A 12,085-nucleotide genomic window follows, 5' to 3' on the forward strand; every position below is an offset into this window, starting at 1 on the left:
CCAAAAAGTGCATTTTCAGTTCACAAAAAAGCTTTCATTTTACATACCGTAATACTTTTCTTCGGATAATAGGTTTTCTGTTGCTTTCAGATGGTACCTCAGGGCTGCTTGTGCTGCTGTTTTCATATTGCACTTGACTGTCATTACTCTCCTGATCTGGAGTGTTCTGAAGAATCAGCCTAGTTGGCGCTGACGTACATCTAAATGTATTTGGGGCTACCGAGTATCTGCTATATGCATCACACTGTTGAAATCCTGCAGGATGACCATATAAAGTCTCAATCCCTCTATGTGAAGACTGTAAGTGAGAGAGAATGCACCAATTTAAAACTAGGGTCATTTTTACACAACAATTTCATTAGCAAATTACTGAACTCTGGATTATTAGTCTAGGCTTCAGGAGATAAACTGTCTACCTGAATCAGCTCATTGAGGTTATGTTGCTAGGTTCACACTTATTCTTCCAATACCTAACTTTTCCAATATAAACATATTTTGCTCATCAATAATTTTAGTTAAGATTCGTCACTTCACTTTAGGGTCAGTTACTTACTGCTTTAATCACTAGAGTGCCAGGTACTCCACAGTTAAGAACAGAAGTCAGGGATACTAATAGACTATTATTGTTCATTGAAATTCATTGCTCCAAATCCTAAATCCCCCATTGCAGCTACAATGTTCTTGCCTTTAGTAATCTGCCTGGTAGATTATTCCAAGCATTTATCATTCATTGAGAAGATAAACTTTAAACAGATATTGGAAGTACTTATGTTTGGCTAACTTCTGCTCATTTTCTAGTCACTTTGAAGCATTAACCAGAGGTTACCTTACTTGTACCATTTTATTTATTCTTTCATGGAAGGTGGGCGTTGCCAGCATTTATTGCCCCTCCCTAATTGCCCAAGAAGGATAGTCAGCCACCTTCTTGAGCTGCTACAGTCCATCTTGTGTAGGTAGACCCACAATGCTGTTAGGAAGGGAGTTCCAACATTTTGATCAAGCAACATTGAAGGAACAGCAAGTTCCATGTCAGGATGACATATGGCTCGGAGGGGATCTTGCATCAGCTGCCCTTGGCATTCTAGGGTGGGAGAAGTTGCAGGTTTTGAAGGGTGTCTCAAAGGAGCCTCGTTGAATTGCTGCAGTGTATCTTGTATATAGTACACACTGCTGACATTGTATGTCAATGGTGGAGGGAGTGAATCTTTAAGTTGGTGGATGGGGTACAGATCAAATGGAATCCTTTGTCCTGGATGGTGTCGAGCTTCTCGAGTGTTGCTGGAGCCACACTCATCCAGACAAGTGGAGAGTATCGCATCACACTGCTGACTTGTGCCTTGTAGATGGTAGACAGGCTTTGGGGAGTTAGTTGGTGAGTTACTCACCTCAGAATTTCAGTCTCTGATCTGCTCTTGTAGCTACAGTATTAATATGGCTGGTCCACTGTAGTTTCTGGTCAATGGTAACCTCAGAAAGCTGATAATGGGGGATTCAGTGATGGTAATGTCATTGAATGTAATGGGGAGATGGTTGGATTCTCTCTTGTTGTAGGTTGTCATTGCCTGGTACTTGTGTGGCATGAATGCTACTTGCCACTTATCAGCCCAAGCCCAAATGTTGTCCAAGTCTTGCTGCTTATGGACATGCAATTTCTTCTGTATTTGAAGAGGTGTCAATGGCACAAAGCTGTGCAATCAGCAAAGATCATCACTTCTGACCTTATGATGGAGGGAAGGTCATAGATGAAGCAGCTGAAGATGGCTGGGCCTAAGATACTACCCTGAGGAACTCCTGCAGCAATGTTCTGGGACTGAGATGAATGGCTTCGAACAACCACAACCATCTTCCTTTGTGCTAGGTATGACTCTAATTAGTGGAGTTTTCCCCAATTCCCCTTGACTACAATTTTGCCAAGGCTCCTTGATGCTACACTTGGTCAAATGCTGTCTTGATGTCAAGGGCAGTCATTCTCATCTCACCTAGAGTTCAGCTCTTTTGGCCATGTTTGGACCAAGGCTGTAATCAGGTCAGGAACCCAAATTGAGCATCAGTGATCAGGTTATTGTTGTGCAAGTGACACTTGATAGCACTGTCATCAACACCTTCCATCACTTTGCTGATCGAAAGAAGCTGATATGGCAGTAATTGGATTTGCCCTGCTTTTTATGGTTAGGTCCTACCTGAGCAATTTTCCACATTGTTGGCTAGTTGCCAGTGTTGTAACTTTTTCGGATGCTGTACTGAAGCACCTTGGTTAGGGGCGTGGCTAGTTCTGAAGCACAAGTCTTTAGTATTATTGCCAGATCATGGCCCATAACCTTTACAGTGTCCACTGCGTTCGGCTGTTTGATATCGCATGAAGTGAATAAAATTGACTAAAGATTGGCAGTTGTGATGCTGGGACCTCAGGAGGAGGCCAAGATGAATCATCTACTTGGGACTTCTGCCTGAAGAAGATGGTTGCGAAGCTTTAGCCTTGTCTTTTGCATTGATGTTCTGGGCTCCCCCATTACTGAGGATGGGGATATTTGCGGAGTTAATTGTTCACTACCATTCACGCCTGGATGTAGCAGGATTGCGGAGCTTTGATCTAATCTGTTGGCTGTGGGATCGCTTAGCTCTGTCTGCATAATATTTTAAATACATCACAGATTCTGGCTTCATTGTCTTCCATCCAGACCAGTTTAGCTTCTCTGCTCTTTCTTCATAAATCAACACTTTATGTTGAGATCAGCCAAAGTATGGTTTGACCAGCACACTGCAAAGTCTTAATATATCAGAAGACTACCATTCATTCTATTAACTTTTTAAAAATTTTATTGGTTCATCACATTGTCAGGAAAAGGCAAGTTATATGTTTGCTATTAATACTCAAGGTATCTCTAAGTTTATTCTAATCATCATATATTTGTAATCTGTAATCAACCTAATTCTGTTGCAAACCTTGAGCTGCATCCTGTGTTCTCTCAGTGTCATTAGCAAACAAAAATCTACTAACCTGATTCTCTTTTCCTGAGTTGAACTCATGCCAAGCTGTAGTTTGTGGTGCTGCAAGGGGTTGACGTATGGACCTATTTCTCACCTGTGAATCTTAATAGGAAACCAGGATCTCAAAAAACTTAAAAATAGTATCCTGCTCTCTACAAATATTTTACTCTTTAAAGCATTTGAATAGAGCAAATTCTTATACATTCTAATCCATCAGAAGTATTGTAAATGAATTCAGTCAGTAGAGGTAGAGAGATATATCTTGCATTGTTTGTGGAATATAAAAAATAATTCTCAAAATGACCAGCCATTTAACATATCATCAAAATCCTACAAGAAACACCAAGTTTCTCATAAAAAATTTAAATTAACTGAATCTGTTTTCCAATTCACTTCAACGTTACTTTCTCAGGAACCTTTATCCTTACATATGAACATGCCTTTTGCATGACTTTGACAATATCGTCTGCAGGTGCAACATATTAATTAATAATTCTATAGATAACATTTTCATACTTCATTTATGTAAATTACTATTCTACTGGTTAATTTAAACCAGTACTGACTCATGTTTGAGACAGAATTGTGTTTCGAAAATGTCTAATTTTATGATTCATATGTTTTACAAGTAGAACTTTTAGTTTGGGATTGAATTGTTAAATGTAAGGTCAATGGAAAGCCCTGGCGAGAAGCCAGTAAACAGACCTGAAGTAATTGCCAAGGATGGCCTGTATTTATTAATAAGGTCAGAGTTGGAAGTGGGAAAATGTCAAACAATGGATGGCCCCTTGCTGCGTTCCTTGCTGGAGAAGAGATGTCTACAGTTGCCTTCATGAGGGCTTTAAATTATTCATGTGGGTCACAGAATCAAAAGGGTTGTTCTGAAGATAAAGTTAATTAATTGGAATCTCTATTTGGGACATTCCAAGTGTGCCACATTGTCATGGGAATAGATTCCAAGGAGATTTTGGTTTGGGGTTTATCTGGGTGTTTTCTCACAGAAACAGGCAGTTTCGGCTGGGTACTTGCAGCAGCTTTGAGAAGCACGAAGAGAATTTGCCAGCAGCTGTAAATCAGAAGCAAAAGGGCTATCAAAAACCAAGAGTGTTTTCTGATTTTGGAGTCACTGAGTAAGGAAGCAGTGAGGGCCATGCTTGAGCTGGGGTGTTCACAATCATGGAGGTAGTTAAAGAGAGTTGGAAGGTCACCTAGCCAGATGCTAGCAGAAGTATTCCAAGAAATTTCATACCTCAGAATTGCAGGAACACTGAGGAGATTCAGAGTGGATTCCTGAGAGCTGTGGCACACCTTGGTTTCATCCCAGGAGGAGTGAAGAAACCCTCAATGAGGAGTGTCCCGCTGAGATTTTCGGGCTTAAAGAATAAGTGTTTACGAAAGAGCTGAACTCCCGAGGGGAGGCGAGAGTGACTGCCCTGGACATCAAGGCCACATCTGACTGGGTGTGGCATCAAGGAGCTCTAGCAAAACTGGAGTCAATGGGAATCATAGGTAAAGCTCTCTGCTGGTTGGAGTCATGCCTAGCATAAAAGCAAGATGGTTGTGGTTGTTGCAGGTCAGTCATCTCAGCACCAGGACATCACTGCAAGAGTTCCTCAGGGTAGTATCCTCAGCCCAACCATCTTCAGCTGCTTCATCAATGACCTTCCTTCCATCACTTGTGGGAATGTTCACTGATGATTGCGCAATGTTCAGCACCCCCTCAGATACTGAAGCTGTCTATGTCCAAATGCAAGCAAGACCTGGACAATATCCAGGCTTGGGCTGACAAGTGGCAAATAACATTCATGCCACACAAGTGTCAGGCAATGACCATCTCCAACAAGAAAGAATCCAACCATCACCCCTTGACATTCAATGGCATTACTATCACTGAATACCCCACTATCAACATCCTTGGGGGGTTACCATTGACCAGAAACTGGACTGGACTAGCCATATAAATACTGTGGCTACAAGAGCAGGTCAGAGGCTAAGAATCATGCGACGCATAACTCACCTCCCGACTTCCCAAAGCCTGTCCACCATCTACATGGCACAAGTCAAGAGTGTGATGGAATACTCTCCACTTGCCTGGATCAGTGCAGCTTCCACGATGCTCAAGAAGCTGGACACCATCCAGGACAAAGCAGCCTGCATGATCAGCACCACATCCACACACATTCACTCCCTCCACCACCAACGCACAGTAGCAGGAGTGTGTACCATCTACAAGATGCACTGCAGGAATTCACCAAGGCTCCTTCAACAGCAGTTTCTAAACCCACGACCACTACCATCTAGAAGGACAAGGGCAGCAGACAGATGGGAACTCCACCACCTGGAAGTTCCCCTCCAAGTCACTCACCATCCTAACTTGGAAATATATTCCTTCACTGTGGCTGGGTCAAAATCCTGGAACTCCCTTCCTAACAGTACTATGGGTGTACCTACACCACATGGACTGCAATGGTTCAAGAAGGCAGCTCAACACCACCTTCTCAATGGCAACTAGGGATGGGCAATAAATGTTGGCCCAGCCAGCAAAGCCGCATTATTGAATGAATAGAAAAAAAATTTATGATAGTAGTACTTGCTTTGTTAACTCCTATACAGTGAAAGGTTTTGTTTAAAATGTCAAACCTTGTGGTGTAATTCTCAGTTAACAACTGGGAGTCTGAATTTCCTTTTTTAAAGTTATTGGTCTCCCTCAAGATCATAACAATTGGCTAAGGGACAGAAAGCAAGAGTAGTGGTGAATGATTATTTTCAGACTGGAAAAAGGAATACAGTGGTGTCATCTGGTGGCAAATATTAGAACCACCACTCTTCGATATATATTAATGAGTTGGACTTGGGTATAAAGGGCTTGGAATCACAGTACATATTTGACTTTCGTGCCAAACGTAAATAGTGAGGAGAATGGTAGCAGACTTCAAGAAGACATGGACTGGTGAAATGGCCAGACACATGACAGATTACACTTAATGCAAAGGTGTGTGAAGTGATGCATTTTTGAAAGAAAGAATGAGGAAAGGCAATTAACGATACAATTTTAAAGCAGGTGCAGTGACAGAGAGACCTGCAGCACTATATACACAAATCATTAAAAGTTGCAGAACAAATTGAGAAAGAATAAGGGAATTGGTTTTATAAACATAAGCAGAGTACAAAAGTACACAAGTTATGCTAAACCTTTTTTTAAAAAAAAAAAATCATGGAGTGTGGGCATCGCTGGCTAGACCATCATTTGCCCATCCATAATCACCCTTGAGAAGGTGGAATATATTAGTATTATGTTATACTAGTGAGGCCTCAGTTGAAGTATATGTCCAATGCAGGGCACCACACTTCAGGAAGGACATCAATACCTTAGAAAGATGCAGAGCAGATTTACCAGAATGGTGTAGAAAGACGACAAAGGTGAGAATATTCTCCTTAGAGCAAAGGCAGCTCAGTGGGGATTTAATTGAAGCGTCCAAAATAACGAGGGGTTTTGATAAAATAAATTTGATAGAATTTTTTAAATGTTTCTCACCGACAGAAGAGTCGGTAACCTGACGACACAGGCTTAAGTTAAAAGAACTGGAGGAAGAGGAAGAGAGTTTTTTTTAATGAACACAACTAGTTGTTGATGTAGAATGCACTACCTGAAAAGGTGGTAGAAGCAAATTCAACAAGAACTTGCAAAAGAAAATTAGATAAATATTTTGAAGCAGGCCTGAAGGGAAAGAGCAAGAATGTGGCAATAATTGAATAACTCTTTCAAAGACCTGACAGAAGCCATTCAGCCTATTGTGCTTTTCTGTGCTGTATAATTCTTTAGTCTATGTAAGGAATAATATTGTAGAATCACAAGCTAATTAAGGGAAATTCACCAGCATTCTGCTTAAGCTAACAAAGAACAATGTTAATCACATTAAATTAGATGATATTTCACAAGGGCCTGTTACATGACCAAGGACATGAAGTAGAAACAGGTATTTGTGTAGTCGTAGTTGGGCCGAAGAGGTTGGGAAAGAAGCCTCCTGATTCACAATTTTAAAAAAATATCTTGGAAAAGGCAATAAGATGTTCACATGAGAGATAAGTGAAGGAATGATCTCCTGGGGCTGGAGGCTAGGTTAGGAGAGTCCATCTTGGCTGTCTACTCCCTGTAATTAGAAAACTGAATGAATAAATTAATTAAGCAAATGAGTGATGCGAGGTATCCACCGGGTCCCAAAATAAATAAAACATGCAGTCAAAAAGGGAAGAAAGGCGTATGGGGAGAGTCCACCAAGGTGGAACCATGCTAGCTTCAGCTTAACACCTCGGTTAGCTCAGCCTCAAGGTGGATCTATTCTAGTTTTGGCTTAACACCTCAGCCAGCTCAAGAAACAGCCAAAGAACAGACCATTATCGCAGGTTACAAACATCTGTCTGCCCTACCTGTAGTATAAAAGGGCTAACAGAACGGATATGCCAATCTATAGGGCACACGATGATGTGGCACTGCTGTCAGCCAGTTGTGTGAGAGGTACTGTAGGGAGCACACAGGCAGCTCTGGGGGAAGATGTGCCTTTCCTTTGACTCACTATGTACATACTGTAAATAAACTAGTTTTAAGTCGGTAAACTGATAGGCCTACGGTTCTTCCTTGCTAGAATCCTAGCCCAGCACATTGTACAACATGGTAGCAGCGGCAGCACCACCAATTTAGTCCATTGCTCGTTGTATGGCACCAACACGCATGGCCCAAGACCACAATCCCGCTTTGGCAAGATGCTTCGTCAAGCATCCCGATGACACACTCACCATAGACAGGTAACAATAAAGACCACTCGCTGCTCTACCTTGCTCATTTTTAAGCCTCGAAGACTTACACAGAAATTGCTGCTGGAAGATGTGCAGTGAAAAATTTCAACAACCAATCCAAATCGGTTCTTACCTTTCTTTTGTGGGGCCGGACGAGAATTGGATCATCGATACCCTTGTCTCGCGGGCCTCAGAACTGACCACTCGCTCGCTCCTGACCACTCCAGGCCCAATCTCAGTAACTCCACTCATGCCATAGCCTGCCAAAACGGTTCAAAAGGCAGGAAACCGGTCCTCCACCAGTTTGAAATGTCAGTGCTGTGGCGCGAGACGACAGCACAAAAAGGCAAGACTGCCCATTAGTGGGATGAGTGTTTTAGATGCGACAGGACAAGACATTTCCAGTGTTTCTGCTAAGTAAGAGTCTCCAACAAATGGGGCAAACTATGACACCACCAGAAATTAGTGCCTATCTCACTTCCTAGGCGAAGTTCACCAGCATTCCCAGGACTTCTGGACTGTCAATTTAGAGGTCAGAGGGTTCCCAACATGCTTCAAATTTGACACAGGTGTAGGGGCACCTGTATTAGCTGATCACCTTGCATGGCTTCGCAAAATTCCTCTTCAGCCTTCCATACGAAACTCCAGGGGCCAAGACAAACAAACCTACATAATAAAGGGGCAGATTATCGCCACATTTTGCCGCAAGGGCAGACAGATCACAAAATCCTTTATGTCATCTGCAACCAAACTATTTCCCTACTTAGCAGGAACTTGTGTACACAGTTAAGTATCATACAGAAAGTCATTGAGATTCTTCCATCCAACTGACACCAGGGTCGCCTTCCATTAGGAATTTCCACGACTTCTTCCAAGGGCTGGGAAGCCAAAGAACAAATATCATATTTCTTTGTTGCCTGACGCCATGCCACTATGTCTGTTCACCCCTAGGAGCGTGCCACACCCTCTATTGCCGAAGGATAAGGAGGAATTTGACCGCATGTTACAGAATGGTGTTATTTCCCCAGTCACACAACCAACCCACTGGTGTTCCGGTCTGATCACCATTCCCAAGCCTAATGGCCACCTCCAGCTTTACGTGGATCTTACACAGCTTAATAGAGTCATTCAGAGGGCAGTCCATCTAATGGTGGTGTCGGTACGTGACAATTTGGCCAAGCCTTTTTACTAAGCTCAATGCGAACAGTGGGTTTTGGCAAATGCCCCTTGACAAGGAATCTAGGCTCCTGATGACTTTTTATCATGCCCTTTGGTTGACTTTGCTTGAACAACCTTCCTTTCAGCATTTTGTCTGCCCCAGAAATATTCCAATGTACCACATCAACTATCCTCGAGGGCACATGGAAGACATCCTCATACATGGTTCTACAAGAGCCTAACATGATCATAGGGAAAGAGGGGTCCTCAAGACACTCCAGGAAGCAGGCCTCATGCTGAACAGCAAGTGCAAGTTCACCAGGACCAACATAAAATTTCTAGGACACATCATCCAACGGCATGGTATTACGATTGATTCTCAGGAAACTAAGACCATTACGGAGTTTCCCTCAGCAACGTATATCACTGATATTCAACCCTTCCTTAGGATAGTAAACCAGATGGGAAAGTTTATCCCTAACTTGGCCACACTCACTGAACCCTTGAGATCTCTCCCGTGGAAGGGCCACAATGGTTCTGGGGTGTGGAATCAATCAACGCCTTTCAATCCATTAAAGATCATCTAGTCTTCTCAGATGTCCTGGCACACAATCACCCCATCTGGTCCAACGTCATCGCTGCAGACTCTTCTTTTATGGGGCTTGGCGCTGTTCTCAACCAGCTGCAAGAGAATGGTGATAACAAAATAGGCAGATTTTCTTCGAGAGCTCTCAAGGAAACTGAATATAGGTAAGCCACTACTCCAAAAGAGGCACTGGCGGTTACATGGGCTGTTGAGCACTTTTCTGATTACCTGATGGGGCTGCCCTTAGTGGAAACAGACCACAAACCCCATTGTAACACTCCTCAATTCCCTGGAGATTGTTAAGATGCCTATCCGCATTCAACAATTTCATTTCCGGTCGATGCAGTGCCAATATACAACTGTATGTCCCAGGCAATTTACAAACCAGGGCTGATGCTCTCTCCAGGGCCATGGTCAACCATACTATAGCCATGATTCTACATTGGTGTCAGAAGTAGAAGCATTTTCCTCCACTGTCATGAGTCCACTTCCCATATCCACCACAAAGCTCCAGGGTGTTTGATGTGCCCAAAAAGGGGATGGCATTCAAGTGCGGGAGTCTTGTCTCCAAGTGTGGTCCAAATACAACCCTACTGATCATCTTGTCTGCAAATACTACAAGCAATGAGCCCATTTGATTGTTGTGGACTACTTCATAGTTTATGACTGTCACTCCAAGTGAAATGATATTCTTCACAACCTCCATGGAGGTCACCTAAACATTGCTAAATGCAGAGTGAGAGCCCTGCAATCAGTGCAGTGGCCGGGCATCACATAAGCAGTCCCAGATTTTGTCCTGTCCTGCCACACCTGCCACATTAACACTCCAACACCAATGGAACCCCTGGTACCATCTGTCTTTCCTCTCCCATGGCAGAAGTTAGGCCTCTACCTCTTAAGACTTCCATGGCAAGACATATCTCGTGGTGACTGATCATCTCCAACCATCGAGAATAATAATCAGGCTTCATACAAGCTCATCATCAGGGCGCTACAAACCATTTCTTTAAATACCCAGATGAAGTTATTTCAGATAATGGGCCACAATTTACCAATGAGCATTTTTGGCAGTTCACTCTCGATTACGAGACCTCCCATGTCACCAGCTCCCCTCTTCACCCACAAGCCAACGGGGAAGCTGAGCAAGCAGTTCGGACCGGTAAGGATTTGATGTCCAAGAATCCAGATCAGCGTGCAGCTCTCATGCAGTATTGGGCTACTTCCCTAGCCAACGGATTCTGTCTGGCTGTCATTTAAAAACACAGGTTCCCCTATTGCCTGCAAACCTTCAGCCTCATATCACCCTAGCTGACCATAACACAGTGAATGTGAAGGAGTTGAATGAACCTCAGGGGAAAAAAAACACCATTGGTACAATACCAGACACAGAGCAAAAGCTTTGCCACCTTTGACCCCAGGCCAGCAAGTGGGACCGAAAAGCCAAAGCCTTCATTCTCACTAGTAGGGAGTATCTGCGCTCGTATTTGGTCCAGACGCCATCTGGTACTATTTGAAGAAACAGATGAGCCCTTATCGCACTCACTCCCACCAGACCACAGGGTTTCAACCACCAAGAGATGTGGACAGAAGTCCCCCAAAACACTCCAGGTGCTCCGAGGACTGTTGACCCACTCCAGGACTCACTCCCAATCCTCCAACCCAGTGTAGCAGTCACCAGGACATGTTTGGGGAGACAGGTGAAGCTTCCCCAGAGGCTCAAGCTGTAGTTGGGAGGCTCTGGGATGGGGAGGAGGCAGCAATGTAAATAGTTTAAAAACAAAAGATCACGTAAAGAAAGAGTGTACTTGGGGACAGTGTAATATAAAGGGTTAACAGGATGCATATGCTAATCTATGGACAGGTGACAAGGTGGCATTGATGTCGGGCAGTCGTTTGTGAAGTAGTGTAGGGAGAAGACCCGTAGCCCCGAGGGGAGATAGGCCTTCCCTGTAATTTGCTAAGTACATACTGTAAATAGTATAAATAAGCTGGTTTTTAAGTAGATATCCTGGTATGCCTACAGCTCTTCCTTGCTAGAATCCTAGCCCAGTACACTCTACAACACTATCCAGAACCACTAACTCTTTCTCAACTGTTACAGATTGGATGTCTACTGTGTTTATTTCAGACTGAGGAGTGAAAGTTCAAATACAACGCAAAAAAAAAAACGCTTTTTGGTAATCTGTGACCCGTGAATAAATCTTACATCAGTAGTTCTCTCTGAAAATATGGCACACAATAAGACCAGCTGACCAACAGAATAGTCCTTCATGTCATTGTGAGACTGCAGTTTTGTGCAACTTTCAACAATCTAAGGAAGCCTTACTATCACAAACCAAGGAAATCAAAATTATAATTAAAAAAGTAAAATTTAAAAGGAAACTTTTCACATTTGTTACATGGTTATGAAAAGCTCTCACCTCATCAGCAGCATTAATTTGCTTGACAACCAAGTGACAGGGACACTCAAACCCGATACTGGCAACAGTAAACAACTAAATAGGCCAAGAATAGACAGCGCAAAACATGAAGCGAGCGTTCAACCATTCACCAGATTGG

At 43.1% G+C, this 12,085-nt stretch overlaps 1 protein-coding gene across 3 annotated transcripts in view; it reads right to left on the reverse strand.

Moving 5' to 3' along the window:
* Nucleotides 1–12,085, reverse strand: part of hyls1 (HYLS1 centriolar and ciliogenesis associated) — a 28,292-nt gene that overhangs the window by 12,324 nt on the left and 3,883 nt on the right. For all 3 annotated transcript variants that reach the window (XM_078557321.1, XM_078557323.1, XM_078557322.1), the window contains 2 exons: nucleotides 2,999–3,090; nucleotides 48–298 (listed from right to left, as the gene is read on the reverse strand). In XM_078557321.1, the coding sequence (XP_078413447.1) occupies nucleotides 48–298; nucleotides 2,999–3,090 (343 nt within the window). The remainder of the gene's footprint in view (nucleotides 1–47; nucleotides 299–2,998; nucleotides 3,091–12,085) is intronic.

The sequence above is a fragment of the Cetorhinus maximus genome, chromosome 14 (assembly GCF_964194155.1).
Source record: "Cetorhinus maximus chromosome 14, sCetMax3.hap1.1, whole genome shotgun sequence".
NCBI classification, from domain to species: Eukaryota; Metazoa; Chordata; class Chondrichthyes; order Lamniformes; family Cetorhinidae; genus Cetorhinus; species Cetorhinus maximus.